The sequence below is a fragment of the Petromyzon marinus genome, chromosome 29 (assembly GCF_048934315.1).
Source record: "Petromyzon marinus isolate PM22_M1 ecotype Great Lakes invasive population chromosome 29, UKy_Petmar_22M1.pri1.0, whole genome shotgun sequence".
Lineage (NCBI taxonomy): Eukaryota > Metazoa > Chordata > Hyperoartia > Petromyzontiformes > Petromyzontidae > Petromyzon > Petromyzon marinus.
The window spans coordinates 5470095-5494813 of NC_133695.1; the positions used below are offsets into that span (position 1 = coordinate 5470095).

The 24719-nt window shown below is 52.4% G+C and overlaps 1 protein-coding gene across 2 annotated transcripts in view; it reads right to left on the bottom strand.

The window, feature by feature from the left end:
• LOC116947072 (creatine kinase B-type-like) overlaps positions 1–24118 on the bottom strand; it is a 28185-nt gene extending 4067 nt beyond the window's left edge. Inside the window, exons 1-7 of one of the 2 annotated variants that reach the window (XM_032962479.2) lie at positions 23961–24118; positions 8958–9161; positions 8146–8300; positions 7454–7586; positions 6640–6811; positions 3230–3353; positions 2710–2899 (exon numbers count right to left, since the gene is read on the bottom strand). In XM_032962479.2, coding sequence (XP_032818370.1) covers positions 2710–2899; positions 3230–3353; positions 6640–6811; positions 7454–7586; positions 8146–8300; positions 8958–9150 — 967 coding nt within the window. In that variant the 5' untranslated portion in view covers positions 9151–9161; positions 23961–24118. Of the gene's footprint in view, positions 1–2709; positions 2900–3229; positions 3354–6639; positions 6812–7453; positions 7587–8145; positions 8301–8957; positions 9162–14636; positions 14660–23960 lie in introns of those variants that run through there. The other variant, XM_032962481.2, reaches the window with a different exon arrangement.
• Between the last annotated feature and the right edge of the window lie 601 nt (positions 24119–24719).

Genomic DNA, 24719 nt, shown 5'->3' on the forward strand with positions numbered 1-24719 from the left:
TCTCCCCCGTGGTCACACACACACACACACACCACACCTCTCCCCCCCTGGTCACTAACACACACACACACCACACCTCTCCCCCCTGGTCACTAACACACACACCACCACACCTCTCCCCCCTGGTCACTAACACACACACCACACCTCTCCCCCCTGGTCACTAACACACATACACCACACCTCTCCCCCCTGGTCACTAACACACACACCACACACCACACCTCTCCCCCGTGGTCACTAACACACACACACCACACCTCTCCCCCGTGGTCACTAACACACACACACCACACCTCTCCCCCGTAGTCACTAACACACACACCGCACCTCTCCCCCCTGGTCACTAACACACACACACACCACACCTCTCCCCCGTAGTCACTAACACACACACACACCACACCTCTCCCCCCGTGGTCACTAACACACACACACACACCACACCTCTCCCCCCGTGGTCACTAACACACACACACACACCACACCTCTCCCCCCTGGTCACTAACACACACACACACACCACACCTCTCCCCCATGGTCACTAACACACACACACACCTCTCCCCCGTGGTCACTAACACACACACACACACCTCTCTCCCCGTGGTCACTAACACACACACCTCTCCCCCGTGGTCACTAACACACACACACACCTCTCCCCCGTGGTCACTAACACACACACACACAGACCGCACCTCTCCCCCCTGGTCACTAACACACACACACACCACACCTCTCCCCCCGTGGTCACTAACACACACACACACACACCGCACCTCTCCCCCGTGGTCACTAACACACACACACACCACACCTCTCCCCCGTGGTCACTAACACACACACACCACACACCTCTCCCCCGTGGTCACTAACACACACACCACACACCTCTCCCCCGTGGTCACTAACACACACACACACACCACACCTCTCCCCCGTGGTCACTAACACACACACACACACACACCTCTCCCCCCTGGTCACTAACACACACACACACCTCTCCCCCCTGGTCACTAACACACACACACACCACACCTCTCCCCCCTGGTCACTAACACACACACCACACCTCTCCCCCCTGGTCACTAACACACACCACACCTCTCCCCCCTGGTCACTAACACACACACACACCACACCTCTCCCCCGTGGTCACTAACACACACACACCACACCTCTCCCCCATGGTCACTAACACACACACACCACACCTCTCCCCCCATGGTCACTAACACACACACACCACACCTCTCCCCCCTGGTCACTAACACACACACACCACACCTCTCCCCCCTGGTCACTAACACACACACCACACACCTCTCCCCCGTGGTCACTAACACACACACCACCACACCTCTCCCCCGTGGTCACTAACACACACACACACACACCACACCTCTCCCCCCTGGTCACTAACACACACCACACCTCTCCCCCCTGGTCACTAACACACACACACCACACACCACACCTCTCCCCCCTGGTCACTAACACACACACACCACACACCTCTCCCCCGTGGTCACTAACACACACACACACACCACACCTCTCCCCCCGTGGTCACTAGCACACACACACACCACACCTCTCCTCGTGGTCACTAACACACACACACCACACCTCTCCCCCCGTGGTCACTAACACACACACACACACACCACACCTCTCCCCCCTGGTCACTAACACACACACACCACACACCTCTCCCCCGTGGTCACTAACACACACACCACCACACCTCTCCCCCCTGGTCACTAACACACACCACACCTCTCCCCCCTGGTCACTAACACACACACACCACACACCACACCTCTCCCCCCTGGTCACTAACACACACACCGCACACCTCTCCCCCGTGGTCACTAACACACACACACACACCACACCTCTCCCCCCGTGGTCACTAGCACACACACACACCACACCTCTCCTCGTGGTCACTAACACACACACACCACACCTCTCCCCCCGTGGTCACTAACACACACACACACACACCACACCTCTCCCCCCTGGTCACTAACACACACACACCACACACCTCTCCCCCGTGGTCACTAACACACACACCACCACACCTCTCCCCCCTGGTCACTAACACACACCACACCTCTCCCCCCTGGTCACTAACACACACACACCACACACCACACCTCTCCCCCCTGGTCACTAACACACACACCGCACACCTCTCCCCCGTGGTCACTAACACACACACACACACCACACCTCTCCCCCCGTGGTCACTAACACACACACACCACACCTCTCCCCCGTGGTCACTAACACACACCACACCTCTCCCCCGTGGTCACTAACACACACACACACCACACCTCTCCCCCCTGGTCACTAACACACACACACACACCACACACCTCTCCCCCCCTGGTCACTAACACACACACACACCACACCTCTCCCCCCTGGTCACTAACACACACCACACCTCTCCCCCCTGGTCACTAACACACACACACACCACACCTCTCCCCCCTGGTCACTAACACACACACACACACCACACACCTCTCCCCCCTGGTCACTAACACACACACACACCACACCTCTCCCCCCCTGGTCACTAACACACACACACACACACCACACCTCTCCCCCCTGGTCACTAACACACACACACCCCCCTGGTCACTAACACACACACCACACACCACACACGCGCGCGCGTACCCGTGCCGCGCTTCTGCAGGCGCAGGCGCTTGAGCGTGTCCCCGAAGCCGGCGTGCTTGCTGAGGTGGGGCAGCTTGATGTGCACGCCGGCACGCAGCCCCGTGCCCAGGTTGGAGGGGCACGTGAGCACGTAGCCCAGGTGCTCGTTCCACATGAACGGGTGGCCCTTCTGCTTGAAGATATCCTCGATCTGCCGCCGGGGCCAATGGGGTGGGTGGGTGGGGGAGGAGGAGGAAGGGGGTGGGGAGGGTGGGGAGGGTGGGGAGGGTGGGGGGGGCGACAGGGGGAGGGAGAGGGGGGATTGTGGACAGAGGGGGAGGGGGCAGGACGTGGCGGAGACCGACGGTTAAATCGAGGTGGAGGAGCGATGATTGGAGGGAGGGAGGGCAAAGGGGGTGGAGGACCAGTAAGACCAGGAGGGAAGGATGTGGGATGATGGAGGAAGAGGAGTAGGTGGAAGAGGGAGGGAGAAGGGAATTGAGGGGAGGGGTGTCGATGGAGGGGGAAGGCCGCTGCTGACCTTGGTGAGGCCGGTGCAGAAGCGCTGGAAGACAGACTTCATGTCGCCGCCCTTCTCCATGGAGATGACGCGGAGGTGATCCTCCTCGTTGACCCACACGAGGAACTTCTTGGTGTCGTTGTGCCTGTCCACCAGCACCACCAGCATCAAAGACAAAGATCCCCCGTGTAGCCTTAACAGACTGTAGGGGCAAGTGCTGTTAGCGAGCACCTATAAAGGCTGGCACGGCACACGAGGGGGTGGGTGGCCAACACCACGCCCAGCCGCCTTTGTCTCCCCAGTGACGATGTTTACACACCGCACCAGGTACTCATTTGAGGCTGAGTCGACCTAGGGGAGGCCCAGGACCGGTCAGATAATCGTCACTGGTGTTGGCCGTGAGCGGAAATCGAACCCGGGTTGTCAGGTTCGTAGCACAGCGCGCAAACCACTACCACCACCGCTCCCCGCACCAGCAGCATCACCACCACCAGCACCACCACCATCATCACCAGCAGCATCACCAGCATCACCACCACCAAAAAAACACAAAGAGAAAGACCCCCCATATAGCCTTAACAGGCTCTCGGGGCAAGTGCTGTTAGCGAGCACCTATGAAGGCCGGTATCGGTACACGAGGGGGTGGGTAGCCAGTACCACGCCCGACCGCCTTTGTCTCCCTAGTGGCAATGTTTACACACCGCACCAGGTACTCATTTGAGGCTGAGTCGACCTAGGGGAGGCCCGGGACCGGTTCAGATAATCGTCACTGGTGTTGGCCGTGAGCGGGAATCGAACTCGGGTCGCCGGGTTCATAGTGCAGCGCGCTAACCGCTACACCACCGCTCCCCACCAGCACCACCATCAGCACCACCAGCATCACCACCAGCACCACCAGCACCACCACCAGCACCACCACCAGCACCACCAGCACCAGTATCACCACCACCAGCATCACCACCAGCACCACCATCACCACCAGCACCACCACCAGCATCACCAGCATCACCACCACCAGCAGCACCACGGGGAGGAGAGGGGAGGAAGAGGGTTAGAGTAGAGGAGGCGATCGTGGGAAAGAGGGAGGAGGAGGATGTGGTAGGGAGGGGTGTAAGATGGAGGAGGTGGGAGGAGAATGTGAGATGGAGGAGGAGTTAAGGTGGTGAAGGAGGAGAAGGTGGTGAAGGAGGAGAAGGTGGTGAAGGAGGAGGAGGAGTATCAGGAGGATGAAGTGGAGGGGGGAGTGGAGAGCTCGGCTAAGTTTCGCGATTTGAGTCACGCATCGGAAATTTGTCAAATTTTCCGACGGTGAACGGCACTGACTGTGCCGGCACACAGCAGCTGCCAGTGACGTCGCGGGAGCGTTCACGTCCACCGAGAGCGAAGCAGATGTGATTCCGGACATACAATACCCTGGTGTCTACAAACTAAGTTGCCTCTGTGGTAGTAGTTACATTGGAGAAACCAAACGCCATGTCTCAGACCGCATTCGTGAACACAAAGCAGACCTTAAACAGGGTAGGACCAACACCTCGGCCGTGGCAGATCATTGTTATAATTCAGTAGGCTCAGATGACATTGACTTTTCCAAGACAGAGGTTCTTTGTAAGCCATCTGGCTACCATGAGAGATTCGTTCATGAGGCTATCCACATATACAAGCACAGAGACAATTTCAACCGAGAAGATGGATTCTATCTTAGCAATCATTGGAAAGATTTGATAAACCATTTCAGGTCTTAATTGATTGTTCACGCTTACAGTGGCTTTCAGACAGCATACATTAAAACAAAAATTCGTCTCCCCCCTCCTCTTTTCAGAATATAGATGGACTAGTCCTAAATAAACTGCCAAATCGCTGCGCGTGGCGCTAACGTTTTTTTTATAAATAAATAAATACACCGTTAAAAAATAAATACATCTTTGCAAACCAACACACCTGAAGACGGCCGTTTGTGTTATGGTCGAAACGTCGTGAGAATTTTTATTGTTTTATATATATTTTATTATTTTGTTGTTTCCCTTCAACGTGACTTTACCGAAAGAACTAAGAATACTGCCCATAGACTCAACACTGCCCATAGACTCAACACTGCGCCATAGACTCAACACTGCACCATTGACTCAACACTGCCACATAGACTCAACACTGCACCATAGACTCAACACTGCCCATAGACTCAACACTGCATCATAGACTCAACACTGCACCATTGACTCAACACTGCACCATAGACTCAACACTGCACCATAGGCTCAACACTGCACCATTGACTCAACACTGCACCATAGACTCAACACTGCACCATAGACTCAACACTGCACCATAGACTCAACTCTGCGCCATAGACTCAACACTGCACCATTGACTCAACACTGCCACATAGACTCAACACTGCACCATAGACTCAACACTGCCCATAGACTCAACACTGCACCATAGACTCAACACTGCATCATAGACTCAACACTGCACCATAGACTCAACACTGCCCATAGACTCAACACTGCACCATAGACTCAACACTGCACCATAGACTCAACAATGCACCATAGACTCAACACTGCACTTTCGACTCAACACTGCACCATAGACTCAACACTGCACCATAGGCTCAACACTGCACCATAGACTCAACACTGCACCATAGACTCAACACTGCACCATAGACTCAACACTGCATCATAGACTCAACACTGCATCATAGACTTAACACTGCCGCATAGACTCAACACTGCCCATAGACTCAACACTGCCCATAGACTCAACACTGGGACTCAACACTGCACCATTGACTCAACACTGCACCATAGACTCAACACTGCCCATAGACTCAACACTGCCCATAGACTCAACACTGCGACTCAACACTGCACCATAGACTCAACACTGCACCATTGACTCAACACTGCACCATGGACTCAACACTGCACCAGTGACTCAACACTGCCTCTGCACATGAAGAAGTCCCCTTCCTTAACCTCCTCCCATTCCTCTCTCAAAGCCTCACCTCTTGTCTACCATCACCCATTCCCATCCTCTTCCCTCCCCTCGCCCCCTCCACTCCTTCCCATCCCTCCCCTATAGCCCTTTCGTGAACCCCAAGTATCCCTCTATATCGCTGGTGTCGCTCGTTCCTCGAAACCTCGTAAGCACGCGCACCCCCCGTGCCAACTCCATCGTTCCGTTCCATGCCACCGTTTTGTAAAGACTGCGTCATCAAGCGCCTTGAGTGAAACATACAATTTAGATCATCACGGTCAATTACCACGACCGCCGCGGTATTAACGGGGGCGGCCAGCTGATGCTCGGCAAAACGGCGACCGCCACCTCCCGGGCCTCCCCACCAACCCCACCGCCACCAACTCCCACCACCACCACCACCAACCCCACCGCCACCAACTCCCACCACCACCACCAACCCCACGTACCAGATCCCGCGGCCGTCGGGCCAATCGCGGCCCATGCCGGACGCGAGAAGGAGCGGGGAGACGGGCTTGTCGAACAGGAAGTGGTCGTCGATCAACTGCTGCTGCTCGGCGTCAGTCATGCTCTTGAGCGCGTAGTACTTCCCCTGCAGATCCCCGTCCAGCTGGCTCAGGGCTGGTGGGAGGTAGGAGAGAAGGAGGGAGAGGGGAGGAGGGAGGGGGAATTGGGGGAGGAGGTGGAGACGAGGCTTCGTGGTGTCACTAATTTGTTTTTTCTTTGCGGGGTTAACGGAAGTGTCTGGCACGTGACCCCAATAGCCACAGCCGTAGAGAGAGGTACATTGGACGTGGTGTGCCGGGTATGGATAATATTGTCCGGGTCATTGAGCTGGACAGACCACCCGGCCTAAATTAGACGCTGCGTCTCACCACCTCTCACTCTCAATGGACGATGATGACAATGAGATCTCACCCCCACTCAACTTGATGGGCGATGACGATGATGGCGATGATGGTGATGATGAGATGAGAGGTGGCTCCCCACACCCCCGCGATGGACGATGATGGTGACGATAACAACGATGGTGATGACGACGTTGATGGTGATGATGATGATGGTGACAATGATGACGGTGACAACGATATTGTGACAATGAAGATGGTGACGGAGATGATGACAACGACGATGATGATGATGGTGACGACGATGATGATGACGGTGACGACGATGATGATGACGGTGATGACGACGGTGACGGTGACGATGAGCTGTGCCCCCCTCCCTGCCCCCCCCCCCCAAACCCCTCCCGACTCTCACCCTCGATGGAGAGGCTCTCGATGGCTCGGCGCTCCCCGCGGCTGCAGTGCGGGGGGAGGCAGAATCCCCGGATGCTGCGCCCGGTGCGCACGCGGCTACTCAGCACGTAGTCCGGGTCCAGGTCGTCCCCCCCCTGCACGCACAGCAAAGACAAAGGTCCCCCGCGTAGCCTCGAACAGACCGCCGGGACTAAAGGCTGTTGGGAGGCGCACGAGAACGAGGGTGCGGCCGGCTTCCACGCCCGGCCGCCTTTGTCTCGCCCGGTGATGACGTTCGACGCACACCGCGGCCGGGTACGGACGCACGGACGCAGCGTCCTTACCCGGTGAATTAAATCTGCATGACACACGAGTGACTTTAGCCCTTGTGTGGCTTTGACCACCGAGGATATGTGGACAGGCAGTTTGACCCACAGATAGGCAGATGGACAGAAAGAAGGACAGATGGACAGACAGACACACAGACGGATGTAAAGACAGTAGGTCCAGCAGACAGATGGACATACAGACGGATGGACAGACCGACAGACAGACAGACAGATGGACGGACTGACAGGCAGACGGACCGGAAAACAGATGGACAGACAGTTGGACCAGCAGACAGAGGACGGACATACAGACAGAGGACGGACATACAGACAGACGGACATACAGACAGACGGGCCAGCACCCCGCGAGCGACGTGGCGCCCACCTTGAGGTGGTCTGCGTCGATGTCGGTCTTGTGCGTGTCCGTGGGCAGGTAGCCGTTGTGCCGGTCCTGGATGATGGGGTCAAAGAGCTCCTTGAAGACCTCGTAGGACTCCTCGTCTCCCGCCACACAGCCCACCGTCATGATGAACGGGTGGCCTGTGGTGGTGTGGGGGGGGGGGGGTGGAAAGTGCTGTGAGCGTGAGTAGCAGCAGTGGTAGCGGCTGTTGGAGGCCGGCATGGTGCCACACGAGGGTGCTGGAGGAGGAGGAGGAACAGCAAAACGACACCAACTCTCTCTGTGCTGAAACCCCTCGCGATGTGGCTAGCAGCAGGGCGTCGCGGTGGCTAGGAGATGTTAGCTACCTCGCCCGCTGTGCAGGAGGTTGTGGGTCCGATCCCGACCCTGACCCCTGCTGTATATTTGGAGTTTGCGTCTCTCTCCCCCACCCCCCCCCCCCCCCCCCGTGGTCGCGTGGATTTTTCTCCGGATCCCTCCGTTTTTTTTCCATCCACGTTTCAAATCAACGTCACGTGTTTAAAGTTCGTGGCTGCTATAAATGTCCACATTATATGATCAGCAACTTCGTTGCGCTATCATTTGCGATGGCCAGGTAGCTTCCGAAAAAGAGATAGACAGCTCAGTGGGGCCTGTACCTGGTAAAATAGTTGAGTTTTTATAGAGCTCCTGATCTTCTCCCACTGCCATCGTTCGTACGCAAGGTCATCGTCATTATCATTACCATAACGACTATTATTATAAATCACTATTCACGACCACCGCTGCCGCGGTGACAAACGCTCGGTGCGACTCACCCGGATTGTCTACCCCGGTCTGGATGACGTCGTCCAGGGTGAAGCCGCTGGGCGTGTGCCTCTCGCGCAGGGCCGCGTACATCTCGGGCGAGAGCACCTTGGCCATGTGGTTGTTGTGCTGGCTCAGGTCCGGGAACTCGGCCTCGGACGAGTAGCGCAGCTTGAACGCGTTGTGGGTGTTGCTGAACGGCATGGCGGCTCCTCCTGACGGCGCACACGCACGGGCACGCGGGCGGAGGTCGGACGGACGTCAGACGGACGGACGGACGGATGGATGTCAGACCCATAGACGGATGAACGGATGGATGGATGGATGGACAGGTGGACGGATGGACGGATGGAGGGACGTCAGACAGACGAACGGACAGACGGGCGAACGGATATGACGGACGGACGTCAGACGCATAGACGGACGGACTGATGTCGGAGAGACAGGGAGACGAAAGGTGGGAAGGAACAAATCGTCCTATGTACCAAGACAAAGTTCCCCCCCCCTATAGCCTTAACATACTGTTGGGGCAAGAACTGTTATGAAGGCCGGCACAGCACACGAGGGGGTGGGTGGCCAGCACCACGCCCGGCCGCCTTTGTCTCCCGAGTGACGATGCTTAACGCGTCGACCTATGTACAAAGAACACACGAACACAGGCACAGACACGTGTACGAACACTAACACCGGACTCGCGACCGATTCATCGGAGTCGGTGGGGTGAACAAATTGAGATATTTCCACGGCAGTGCCGAGTCCTCTTGCTGTACAAGGCAGGACAGGGAGTGGATTAATCTCCCATCTGTTTCCATCTGCACGGGGATAAGAGTGTTGCTCTCCCCCTTGTGCAAGGCGTGGATTTTATTCGGGTGCTTCGGTTTCTTCCCACTTGGTATAAATGGTAGGCGCCACGGTAGCCGTCTAGGAGATGTTAACTACCTCGCCAGGTATACAAGAGGTCGTGGGTTCCCGACCCTGACGTCTGCTGTATATTTGGAGTTGTCGGCGTTTCTCTCTCCCCATGGTTAATTGGATTTCTCTTCCGCGTCCTCCGGGTTTTCCCTCCACATTTAGAATGAGCATCACGGCGTTTAGAGTCTTTGGCTGCTGCTATGAAATTTCCACGTGGTGGTGGTGATGATGATGATGATGAGCCACTTCGTTGAGCTATCACTTGTGACGATCAGGTCGCTTGCTGAAAATCGAGCTACGTACTTTAGTTGGCCTTAACCTGGTCAAATAAAAAAATGAAAATAAAAATTTAGTTTTAAATCAGGTAGCGGTGTTAATAATTAAGCGACGACATAAATCCGGCGTGTTACTGGAATACAGAAAACAATCGCTTTGGGAGGAAAACGACAACAAGAAAAACCTCTGAGCTTGCAACATCGGTTGCGTGCGGTTTACGATGTACACGTGTCTCCCCCACTCCCTCCCCTCTCCACCCCCCTCTCCGCCACCCCCACCCCCCCCCACATCTTGTTAATCAGTTCAAGAGGTTTTGAAACTCAATGACCATCGAGCACGGCCTGCGTTGACCCAACCGCGGCTCGATATGCCACGGGGGGGGGGGGCGGGTGGTGGTGTTGGGGGTCAAGGTCATATTGATTGACGACTCGGCATAGGCATTCAAAGCGTGGGTATTGGCACCCCTCTTCCAATACGCCGGGTAACAGTGGGACAGAGAATATGCAACGACGGCTACGTCTCTCGCACTGGTGAGAGGGGATGGTCTGGTAACGTCGGAGCGGCTACCGCGCTCTGCACTACGAACCCCGGCGACCCGAGTTTGATTCCCGCTCGCGGCCAACACCGGTGACGATTGTCTGAAGCGGTTCCTGGGCTTTCCCCCTAGGTCGACTCAGCCTCAAACTAGTACCCGGTGCGATGTGTGAACATCGCCACTGGGGAGACAAAGGCGGTGGGGCGCGGTGCTGGTCACCCACCCCCTTTTGTGTGCCGTGCCGGCCTTCATAGGTGCTGCTCGCTAACAGCACTTGCCCCAACAGTCTGTTACAGGCTACACGGGAGATCTTTGCCTTGGCTTCATGACCTCCTGCCGGCGGGCGTTCGACACTTCACGCGGCCTCAACGTGCACCTAGCCTGGCACGAAAAGCGCCGTGCTGACGTCACCGCCACCAAAGTGGCGATTGGCGGCGGTTGTTGTGGTTGTTGATGCTGCTGCTCCGTGACGTCATTTATTAAAGGGCCACCACCGTTTAGACGTCTCGTATAAACTCACGTTGCATGGCGGCTATTTAAATATGGAATTGTGTGTTGGTGCGTGGGAGGTTATTTTGTTTCAGATCGAATTCTATTTTAAAAAAATGTTTTACTCATCTTGTTATTTCTGTAGCCCCCCCCCCCCTGGGGCGAGACGGTGGGGGCCGGGGGGGGGTTATTATTTGTACGTGCTATGGAAAAGGGCCATTTCCCGAAACGTCGCCTATTATATGTGTCCTTTTTAAGGCCACGCACACACACACGCAGTGTTATCGACAAACGTGTTGACTTGTTTTTTGTCCTCTACAGGGGAGGGCATCTCGAGGCGAGACTCGAGGGGCGCATCTGTCGTGCAAACTCTACAAACGCGCACGTTTCACAACGCACGCGTTGTACACAGCGCAAATACCATAGCATTCTATCAGATTCAGAATATTTATACTGGAGGAATCCGATGAGCTATGAAGCTCTTTTTTACAGATGTCCAGTGGAATATAATAAACAATGATGATATTAAAATATATATCTTTGTCATTCACTTGAAAGTGTCAGCAAATCAAAGCGCCTTCTATTGCATCTCATCTCAAACGTAAGAATATAACAATAACTATAATATATTTAGAAAATCATCTTTGCCATTTACTTTAAAATATCAGCAAATCAAAGTGCCTTCCATGCCATTTTATCTCAAACGTAAGAATATAACAATGATAATATTTTTTTAAAAACATCTTTGGCATTTACTTAAAAGTGTCAGCAAATCAAAGCGCCTTCCATTGCATCTCATCTCAAGCGTAACAATATCACAATTATGATAATTTATTTAACATGAAGCATATTTGGCATTTACTTAAAAGTGTCAGCAAATCAAAGCACCTTCTATCGCATCTCATCTCAAACGTAAGAATATAACCATAATGGTAATTTATAAAAACATGTTTGGCATTTACTTAAAAGTGTCAGCAAATCAAAACGCCTTTTATTGCATCGCATCTCAAACGTAAGAATGTAACAATAATTATAATATATTTTAAAAATCATCTTTGCCATTTACTTAAAAGTGTCAGAAACTCAAAGCGCCTTCCATCGCATCTCATCTCAAACGTAAGAATATCACAATTATGATCATTTATTTGACATAAAGCATATTTGGCATTTACTTAAAAGTTTCAGCATATCAAAGCACCTTCCATCGCATCTCATCTCAAACGTAAGAATATAATCATAATGGTAATTTATTTAAAAAAACATGGTTGGCATTTACTTAAAAGTGTCAGCAAATCAAAACGCCTTCCATTGCATCTCAAACGTTCAAAGGCCCCCCCCCCCCCCCATTCCCAGTGGCAGCTGTCCCTGTGCGGAACAACGCGACTCGGCCTGCAAGTTGAGCACTCGTCCGACAGTAAGGGACGCGATGTTTTGCCTCCATGCGAATCTGCGCCATTCAAATCTGTGCCATTAAATCTATTCATGCGCTATGAAATCCGCTATTAAATTTGTGCTATTAAAACTTAGAACTACAGTAAACTATTTTTTTTATTTTACCAGGTTAAGGCCCCACTGAGCTAAAGAGATATTTTTTCTGAAGCGACCTGGCCATCACAAATGATAGCTCATCGAAGCGACTTATCAGCATCGTATGGAAATGTAAAGCAGCCACGAACTCTAAACGGGGAGAAAAATCCACGCGACCACGGGGGGAGAGAGAGACACCGCAAACTCCAAATATCTAGCAGGCGTCAAGAGTCGTGGTCGAACCCACGACCTCCCGTATACCAGGCGAGGTGGTTAACATCTCCTAGCCACCGTGGCACCCAATTCCGACCGTGACGCCGGCATGCAACGATTGGCCTACTCGTTTCTTATGGCGTCACGGGATCGTTAACGTCCACTGTGAGTGAAGCAGCAGACGGCGAGTGCTAGGCTATGGTTAATGCCACGGGTGCATTATTAACCAGGGCGTCCTTCCGGATTCGAACCGCTGGGCCACGTCACCGCCCTATACGTTGGATTATCGACTTGCTGGATGGATCAATACATCTATAGATGGAGGGACGGGCAAATGGATGGCTACAACAATCGATGGACAGAAGGCCGGCTGTCTGGAAGGATATAGTGGCTACATAGATTAATCTATAGACGGACTGCTGTGTAGGCAGATCGATGGGTGTACGTATAGAATACTCAGATGGCTTGGCAAACGGCTGTATTGGATAGCTGGCTAGAAGGCTATAGTTGCTATATAGATCAACCTATAGACGGACTGCTGTGTAGGCAGATCGATGGGTGTACATATAGAATGCTCAGAGATGGCTAGGCAGACGGCTGATTGGATAGCTGGCTAGAAAGCGATCTTGGCTACGTAGATCAATCTTCAGATGGACTGCTGTGTAGACAGATTGGATTACGTATATAATACTCAGAGATGGCTTGGCAGACGGCAGATTGGATGGCTGTCTGAATGGAGAGGCAGAGGGGCTGGCTGGCTGGCTCAATGGCCACGTGGCAAATTCGAACCCTGAATGGATGAGACGGCAGATGGATGGCTACAGCTTGAGCGACCAATGTATGGATAGATTAATAGCCAGGTTATGCATTTAGGACAGGCGTTACAGAATACTGGCCCGATGAATGAATTAACTAACGGATAGATAGATAGATAGAACAAACAGTTGAGTGATCGAATAGGTGGGTATATTGGATAGACGGATGACGGGTGCGTGGACGAATGGTTATATAGAGATAGCGGCCTAAGCAAATGAATCAATGAATAAACAGACGCCTGTCTCAAAGAATGAATTACGTATGGACGCATGAACTGCGCGAATTAATGAAGGGCCGGATTTGGTGGACAGTTCTGACCGGCGTATTGAACGAAACGAAGCTATGAATTGGAGGAAGACGCAAACGTGACGAAATGAATTGAATTGGACGGATGAGACGAGAGACGCAATTAATAGACGTGGCGGACTCTCAGAATCTTCGGCGAAATCACTACAGACAACCGGCACAACCAGCAGCATCAGCAGCAGCATCAGCAGCAGCATCAGCAGCAGCATCAGCAGCAGCATCAGCGACCACAGCACCGCACGAGAATTTCCATACGGATATCCGACCGTTTAAAATCCCTAGCTCGCTTGCACTCCAAGCTCCACATTCCATAGCGCGCATAGGGGTTGGGCTTTATGGAGGGGGGGTGGTCAGCTCATGTTCTTTTCCCCTACCCACCCATCCCCCTCGCCGTCACCAACCCCACCCTGCCCACCCAGCTACCCCGTATCCCATCGGACCGTAACCGCTACTCCGTCACACACACACACACAGGGTCCAGCACCATCATCACCCGGCACCACCATCATCATCACCATCGTTAGCCCCCCTCCTCCCACGCGAAGCATTGATGAACGTGGGTGAGCGAGCGAGCGAGAGGATGGATTATGGGTGAGTTGGACCGTGAGTTCGTTACCCGGCGGAGTCGAAGGCGGAATGGAGAGAATGGAATCCGCGAACAGCAGGAAACACAGGCAGGGCGAGGGCGGGGAGGGGGGGAGCAGGAGAGGCGGGGGGGGGGTAGGGTGGGGGGGTAGGGTGGGGGGGTAGGGTGGGGGGGAGGTAGGGTGGGGGGGTCTTATGGGAGAGGAGAGTGGTGGGAGGCCCCGACGTCACGTATACGACCGCGTGCATGTATATGCGTGTATGTACATACATGTATATGCGTGTATGTACATACATGTATATGCGTGTATGTACATACATGTATATACGTGCATGTATATACATGTATATATACGTGTATGTACATACATGTATGTATATACGTGTTAGTTTGACTCAGCCTCAAATGAGTACCTGGGGCTGTGTTTAAACATCGCCACTGGGGAGACAAAGGTGGTCGGGCGTGGTGCTGGCCACCCACCCCCTCGTGTACCGTTCCGGCCTTCATAGGTGCTCGCGAACAGCACTTGTCCCCACAGTCTGTTAAGGCTATATGGGGGATCTTTACCTTTGTATATACGTGTATGTATATACGGGGGGGGGGGGGGGTGGAGGGAGCGGTGGCGCAGTGATTAGAGCACTGCGGCGGCTATGATTCCATACGACCCCCGTCGTTTGATTCCGGGCCAAGGATAACATCAGCGGGCGATTGATATATATGTGTCTATCTGAACCGGTCCGTGATAATACCCCCGTCCATCAACTGCACACTGGCCAGAGTGGTGAAGTATGGTCAAGCACCCCCCCCATCCGCCCCCCCCTCCTCTCCACTCGCGTGGCGTGCCGGCCTTCGTAGGTTACTGCTCGCGAACAGCACTTGCCCCAACAGTCTGTTGAGGCTGCACGCTTTGGTGGGTGGGCGAAATCTTTTTTACTTCGGTGGTGCGAAGGGGCCGTCCATAAATGACGTCACGCGATTTTTGACCCCTCCCCCCACCTCGTCACACGGCGTCACAAAAAGTCAGACCCCCCCCCTCAAATATGACGTCACAAAGCTCTGTCCCCCCCCCGCCCCCAAAACCATATTTTCATTTTGAAAGTAAAACATGCTTCAAATCGCTTTAAACTATTGTCAGTGTAGTGCGTATTTAATGTGGCGCTACACTCTGATGTTGTAGGAGTGTTGTTATAACAATTCTACATTTATTTAAAATTGCGCATTTTGATGTGGCGTCACATTTCTCAACACCCCCCTCCCCCCCCGCTCGTCACACATCGTCACAAATGTCTGACATCCCCCCCCCCTCCCACACCCTAGGTGCGTGACGTCATTTATGGACGGCCCCAAAGCGGATCACGGAGGCACCCACGCCGGTGCCGTCCCCTGCTCTTAGTGGGTGACCGCGGGCGGGGCTGCCGTGCTGTCGAGACCTCTGCCCCCTGGGGTCTGTCGGAGCGATGCGCGCCAGAGAGCGGTAGTGAAATGACCGCGTGATGGACCCCCGCCCACCTCCCTCCTTCTCTCTCTCTCTCGCGTGCCTCGCTCCGGTCGCTCGACTCGGCGATCGCGGCCGTTGCCGTTCGATAGCCCCGAGGGGCTTGCCACTGCGACGACGATGTGTAATACAGTGTGGCGATCATCGTCAGCAGCAGCAGCAGCAATATCAGCAGCAGCAAGAGCAGCAATATCATCAGCAGCAGCAGCAATATCATCAGCAACATGAGCAATATCATCATCAGCAAGAGCAGCAATATCAGCAGCAGCAATATCATCAGCAACATGAGCAATATCATCAGCAGCAGCAGCAATATCAGCAGCAGCAATATCATCAGCAACAGGAGCAATATAATCAGCAACAGGGGCAATATCATCAGCAACAGGAGCAATATCATCATCAGCAGCAGCAATATAATCAGCAGCAGCAATATCATCAGCAGCAGCAATATCATCAGCAACAGGAGCAATATCATTATCAGCAGCAGCAATATCAGCAGCAGCAGGAACAATATCATCAGCAGCAGCAATATCATCAGCAACAAGAGCAATATCATCAGCAACAGCGGCAGCATTGCCATCATCAGCAGCAGCAGCAATATCGTCATCAGCAGGAGCAGCAATATCAGCAGCTGCGGCAATATCATCATCAGCATAGGGCAGCGATATCATCAATCAGCAGCAGGAGAAATATCGTCAGCAGCAACAACAGCAATATCATCATCAGCATAGGGCAGCGATATCATCAGCAGCAGTGTAGTTTTTTTTTTATTATCATCAGCAGTAGCAGCAACAGTGTCATTATTATTGTTTTATTATCGTCAGCAGTAGCGTCTTGCTTAATTGCTTGCGGGGAGGCGGTAGCGACGTGGTCAGCGCACTGCGCTACGAACGCGGCGACCTGAGTTCGACTCCCGCTCACGGCCACCGGTACCAGTGACGATTATCTGAACCGGTCCTGAGCCTCCCCCGAAGTCGACCTCGCCTTAAACGTGTCGTGTACCTGGTGCGGTGTGTGCATATCAGAAGTTGCGAGATAAAGGCGGGTGTGAGGTCCAGCCACACCTCGTGTGCCGTGCCGACCTAAATAGGTGCTCGCAAACAGCCGCAAAATTCAACAGGTGAATACAACATACCTTTGTCATCTTTTTGTTTGTTATCAGAACAAATCAATGCTTAATCTATCTATATATCTATACCAGCGCCAAACCCTCCGGTAAATCACGTGACTTCTGTGTGTGGCCACCATCCCCCACTCCCGAGTGCATCCCCTATCCCCGCCCACTGTGAAAACAGACGCTGCTTCTCCTGCGTGCAGGACGCCACGGTGGCTAGGAGATGTTAACTACCTCGCCTGGTACACAGGAGGTCGTGGGTTCGATCCCGACCCTGACGCCTGCTGTATGTTTGGAGTTTGTCTTGTCTCTCTCTCTCCCCGTGGTCGCGTGGATTTTTCTCCGGATCATTCAGTCCCCCCCCCCCCACCCCCCACACACATTTAGAATCAACGTCACGCGTTTAGACTATTTGGCTACTGTGAATGTCCACACGATGATAAGCCACTTTCGTTGAGCTGTCATTTGTGGCCAGGTCACTTCTGAAAAGAGCTGTATAGCTCAGTGAGCCTTACCTGGTAAAATATATATATATACTTTAGCTTAGTTTATTTCACTTATTCTGATCGCTCATTCCTTCTATATTCTCCTCTCTCTTCCCTGTTCCCCTCTCATCATCATCATCACCAACACCCTCTTCATCATCCCCGACATCTTAGCCCCGCAATTCCCTCTTCCCATCTCTCGCCTTCCTTTCCACTCCCTTTCGTTTTCTCTTTCTCCACCCATTACATCCTTGACTTAACTCCCCTTCCCGTTGTGTGTATGTAGCCAATGAAAATAATGTTTACACTTGTAAAAAAGAAAATCATCCTATTTTCGATTATGTCCAAGATATGGTCGTCGATTGTGTTTTATTATCGGATTCGTTGCACGTCACGAGCTCACGCAGAAACTGGAGGAGCAAGAGGCATTGACAATGCACTGCAATCAAATTCAATCGAATCGCGGCACCAAATCGTCGCAATTAATCGATTCGCCTGGGCGAGGTAATCGTTAAGAGCCTGATCAGGAAGCGCGTGCGCACACCGGTAGCAGCAACTGAGTGTCACGTGGTTTGCGGCAACGCTTGCGGAGTCACGTGGTCCGTCAGACCACTGCCCCCGCTACCTAAATCTATTGTTATCTATGCTGAGCCTAACAACCGGTTGACGCTATCACTCCGTGCACTCACTTCGTACCGTACCATCCACCCTCACGCTTACTCCCCTTCGACCAGCCTCATGCACTGATCACGCTCCATCAATTCCTCCTTCAAACTCCTGCGCCATCGCCTCCTTCCCCGCGCTGCATACATTTTGTTCCTTTTACAAAAAAGAACTCCCCCCCCACCCCCATTGCTAACCCACACCCATCGTTCGCCTTTATTTTTGCCATTTAGTACCGCAGTCGGTAAAGCATTATCAAGGCCGCTTGGCGACATGCGCCTTTATTTCGACTGGAGGAGGATCGGTGGTGTACGGTGCTTTTTTCAGGAATATTTTGATGGGGTTTTATTTTTCTAGGATTTTCTGTTTGCACAGTCACGTAGTCACTTTAAGATGTTTTTCTTGTTCGTGTTTTTGGTTTTTTTTGTTGCGGTTGCACCCGATTCAAGAGCCGAATGGCTCACAGGGCTATACCAAATAAATGAAACTGAAACTAATCCGCTATGCTATACAGCTCGTTTGTTTCACAGATGTCCAGTAGGGTCACGGGGTCAGAAAGTCACAACAACAACAACAAACAAAATGGGACCTCTTAGCCAGCATCAAAGTATTAAAAAATAACAATAGGTTTTTAACCTTGCTGGCAATAATAAATCAGGAGTCGTGTTAAGATGTTCAAACACCAAATAGAAACCTTTCGCAAGGAATCAAGTTCGCATTGAGCACACACACGGTACTTGTGGCGAACGTGCAAACAAACACGGTCTGGTCATTTGTATGCATTGACTTTGAAGCTGATTGACCTATGCCAGAGACAGGAGCCTTCTTTCGGGCCAAGTCTCAGCAGCGTCAGACCAGAGAACGGAAAAAGGCGACCAATAAAAGACAATGCCACCATCACATAGCACCAAGACAATGTCACTATCACACAGTACCAAGACAATGTCACTATCACACAGTACCAAGACAATGCCACTATCACACAGTACCAAGACAATACCGCTATCACACAGTACCAAGACAATGCCACCATCACACAGTACCAAGACAATGTCACTATCACACAGTACAAAGACAATGTCACTATCACACAGTACCAAGAGAATGCCACTATCACACAGTACCAAGACAATGCCACCATCATACAGTACCAAAACAATGCCGCCATCACACAGTACCAAGACAATGCCACCATCACACAGCACCAAGACAATGCCACTATCACACATTACCAAGACAATGCCACCATCACACAGTACCAAGACAATGCCACCATCACACAGTACCAAGACAATGCCACCATCACACAGTACCAAGACAATGTCACTATCACACATTACCAAGACAATGCCATCATCACACAGTACCAAGACAATGCCACCATCACACAGTACCAAGACAATGCCACTATCACACATTACCAAGACAATGCCACCATCACACAGTACCAAGACAATGCCACCATCACACAGTACCAAGACAATGCCACCATCACACAGTACCAAGACAATGCCGCTATCACACAGTAACAAGACAATGCCACTATCACACAGTACCAAGACAATGTCATTATCACACAGTACTAAGACAATGCCGCTATCACACAGTACCAAGACAATGCCACTATCACACAGTACCAAGACAATGCCACCATCACACAGTACCAAGACAATGCCACCATCACACAGTACCAATACAATGCCACCATCACACAGTACCAAGACAATGCCACTATCACACAGTACCAAGACAATGCCATCATCACACAGTACCAAGACAATGCCACCATCACACAGTACCAAGACAATGCCACTATCACACAGTACCAAGACAATGCCACTATCACACAGTACCAAGACAATGCCACCATCACACAGTACCAAGACAATGCCACCATCACACAGTACCAATACAATGCCACCATCACACAGTACCAAGACAATGCCACTATCACACAGTACCAAGACAATGCCATCATCACACAGTACCAAGACAATGCCACCATCACACAATACCAAGACAATGTCACTATCACACAGTACCAAGACAATGCCATCATCACACAGTACCAAGACAATGCCACCATCACAGTACCAAGACAATGCCATCATCACACAGTACCAAGACAATGCCACCATCACAGTACCAAGACAATGCCACCATCACACAGTACCAAGACAATGCCACCATCACACAGTACCAAGACAATGCCACCATCACACAGTACCAAGACAATGCCACCATCACACAGTACCAAGACAATGTCACTATCACACAGTACCAAGACAATGCCATCATCACACAGTACCAAGACAATGCCACCATCACAGTACCAAGACAATGCCATCATCGCACAGTACCAAGACAATGCCACCATCACAGCACCAAGACAATGTCACTATCACACAGTACCAAGACAATGCCACCACCATCACACAGTACCAAGACAATGCCACCATCACACAGTACCAAGACAATGCCACCATCACACAGTACCAAGACAATGCCACGATATAGCTCGGGGTGAGCGGCTACAAAATGGGACCTTTCAATCCTGGCAAAGTACGTGTGGTTAATGCGAACTTGATTCCTTGCAAAATGTTTCCATTTGCTGTTTGAACATCTTAAAACCTCCTGTTTTATTGCCAGTAAGGGTACAACCTGGTCTTGGGGGTTTTTTTCAGCAACACACAATGCAACGTAAAAGCCCCGATAGGCGTGCAGAATACAGACAAGGTAAGGAAGTCATTAAAAAACGATAGACACAAAAAAATAAACTCGCCTTTTGCCCGTCCTCGGACGGAAGCTGTAATATAGAGACAGTCCATAGAGACAGTTTATAGAGAGACAGTCTATATAGAGACAGTCTATATAGAGACAGTCCATAGAGACAGTCCATCGATACAGTCTATAGAGAGACAGTCTATATAGAGACAGTCTATATAGAGACAGTATATAGAGACAGTCTATATAGAGACAGTCTATATAGAGACAGTCTATATAGAGACAGTCTATAAAGACAGTCTATATAGAGACAGTCCATATAGAGACAGTCTATATAGAGACAGTCTATATAGAGACAGTCTATATAGAGACAGTCTATATAGATAAGTATATGGCGCATAACGTAAGGTCGCTGTACCGTCATCTGACAGTGATGGCGACTGTGGAATTCCTGCAACCCACGCATCCCCAAAATCGAACGCGGACGTTGAAAGACCACAAGCTATTGCGAAACCATGCACAATTACGTGTGTAACATCGGCTATTTTATTACCTACTAGCGAGAAAATGCATTTCTGGTCATCTGTAATGATACTTAATGTGCGTTGCTTCATGCCGCACCACGCATAGCCAATTCTCCATCAGATACAGATGTTTTGTACTCTGGAATTTCTGTATTCACATTGCCAAAATATCATCATCATCATCATCCCTCAATTACTTGAAGCATGGATTAGGGGTCAGCCTGAAGGGTAGCCAAACTACCCAGTAGGTCTCCTCCATGTCGCCTAGCTCACATAAAGACAAAGATGCCCCGTATAGCCTTAACAGACGGAAGGGGCAAGTGCTGTTAGCAAGCACCTATGAAAACCGGAACGGTACACGAGGGGGGTGGGTGGCCAGCACCACGCCCGACCGCCTTTGTCTCCCCAGTGGCGATGTTTTACACACCGCACCAGGTACTCATTTGAGGCTGAACTAGTAACCAATTTCTCTGTTTGGTTCCCGTTGACAATACCGTTACGAATTGGCTGTGTCGGGTGGTGGTGGCGATTTTAGCGACACATTTAAATTTACGCGATCTAACAAAAAAAACCTTTCTTGTGGAGTGGCACCATTGTTGAGTTTTAATTGAATCGCGCGTCAGGTTTATGCGATGGCGATTTTTAATGTTTTTTTATATTTTACGGCCGTTTAATGTTGTTACTTGTTATGCGGTTAAACGGCAATTTTGTCTTTTTACAACATGCAATGTGTGCTAAGATGTTGATGATGATGATATCGCGCTATGTAAATGCGTAGGTGCGTGTTTGTAATTATACATTTGTTTGTATTTGTATCACGCAGGCACGTTTATTACGGAAATGCGAAAACATCGACAAAGACACACACACACACGTGCACATACATGACAAATACACCAACACACACACTACATGGACACAAAGATCCCCTGTATAGCCTCAACAGACTGTTGTTCACGAGCACACATTAACGCACCTCCGATTAGCACGGTTGGCTACGTACGGTGCGACAGAAGTTCATACAATACCGGTACACAGCACGATGTGAGGTGGTGGCGGGTGTGGTTGTAGTCATAATTAAGCCCTGCCGCCTTTGTCTCCCCAGTGCTGGTGATTGCGCACAGCAACGGGTTTCTAATTTAGGGCTGGGTTGACCTAGCCGACGGCCAAGACCGGTCCGGATATCGCTCGTCATTGATCCTGGCCGTGGTGGCCAGGATCAATGTCGCCGTATTGATGGTTGAGCAGCGCGCTAACCACTGCGCCACCGCTCCCACGTACTCACGCAGGCACGCGAAACATCGACAAAGGCACACACGCACACACCTACACATAGCGACACATCACCCCCACCCAATTCATCCCCCCCCCCCCCACTGCCTCCTATAACATTTTAGGGGCACACGAGGGGGTGGGTGGCCAGCACCACCCCCGGCCGCCTTTGTCTCCCCGGCGCTGCTATTTTTTACACACCGCACCAAGTACTCATTTAAGGCTGAGTTGACCTAGGGAATCCAATCTCCGTTTGCTGCGTTCGTAGCACAGTGCGCTAACGACTGCACGACCGCTCCCCACCTACACGCACAGACACACTTATACACACGCACACGTACACACGCACACCCCTACGCACACCTACACACACGCACACGTACGCACGCGCGCGCACCTACACACACACACACCTACAAAGATCCCCCATATAGCCTTAACAGACTGTAGGGGCAAGTGCTGTGTAGCGAGCACCTATGAAGGCCGGAACGGTACACGAGGGGGTGGATGGCCAGCACCACGCCCGACCGCCTTTGTCTCCCCCATTGGCAATGTTTACACACCGCACCAGGTACTCATTTGAGGCTGAGTCGACCTAGGGGAGGCCCAGGACCGGTTCAGATAATCGTCACTGGTGTTGGCCGTGAGCGGGAATCGAACCCGGGTCGCCAGGTTCATAGCGTAGCGCTAACCGTTACACTACCGCTCCCACGCACACCTACGCACACGCACACACACGCACACCTACATACGCGCACACCTACACGCACGCACATCCAGACGCCCACGCACTTATACACACGCACACCTACACACACACGCACACCCCTACACACGCGCGCACACACACACGCGCACACACACCCGCACACCTACACACACGCACGCCCCTACACACACGCGCACACACACCCGCACACCCACACGCCCGCGCACCTACACACACGCACACCTACACACACACGCACACCCACACGCTCGCGTACTTACACACACGCACACGTGCGCGCACCTGTTCGCGCAAGCGCGGATAAGACGCGCCGAATGCACGGAACGCGCCCAATCATCCGCGCTCACCTGGGCGATTTCTCACGAGATGAAGGAGGTCGAAGGCGCAGCAGCTCTCCCGGTGTGGAGGGCGAGGAGGCTGAGGCGAGTGACAGAGGCGGGGGGGGTCGGTCCGTGTGCTGAGCGCTCGAGGACTCAAGGTCGCTGCGTCAGCTCCCGCCCTGCCCGGCGCGTTTTATGCGAGACGGGCACCACGAGGCCATTGGTTGCGAGAGGGAACGGACCCCCCCCCCCGTCTCCTCCACACCCCCCCCCCCACAATACCCCCCCACCCAACCGCAAGGTGCCCCCCCCACCATCCATACCACCCACCACCCGCCCAGCCATCCACCCCCCCCATCTCATCCACCCCCTCCCCTCTCATCCACCCCCTCCCCTCTCACCCCCTACCTCCTTCAACCGCCGCCGCCTTGACCACCACCACCAACATTATACAAAAAAGACAAAGATCCCCCGCGTAGCCTTAACGGGCTTTTGGGGACAAGTGCTGTTAGCGAGCAGCGCCTATGAAGGCCGGCACGGCACACGAGGGGGTGGGTGGCCAGCACCAACGCCCGGCCGTTTTTGTCTCCCCAGTGGCGATGTTTTTACGCACCGCACCCGGTACTCGTTTGAGGCTGAATCGACCCAGGGGAGGCCCAGGACCGGTTCAGACAATCGTCACTGGTGCTGGTGTTGGCCGTGAGCGGGAATCGAAGTCGGGTGGCCGGGTTCGTGGCGCAGCGCGCGAACCACTGCGCCACCGCTCCCCCCATCACCACCACCACT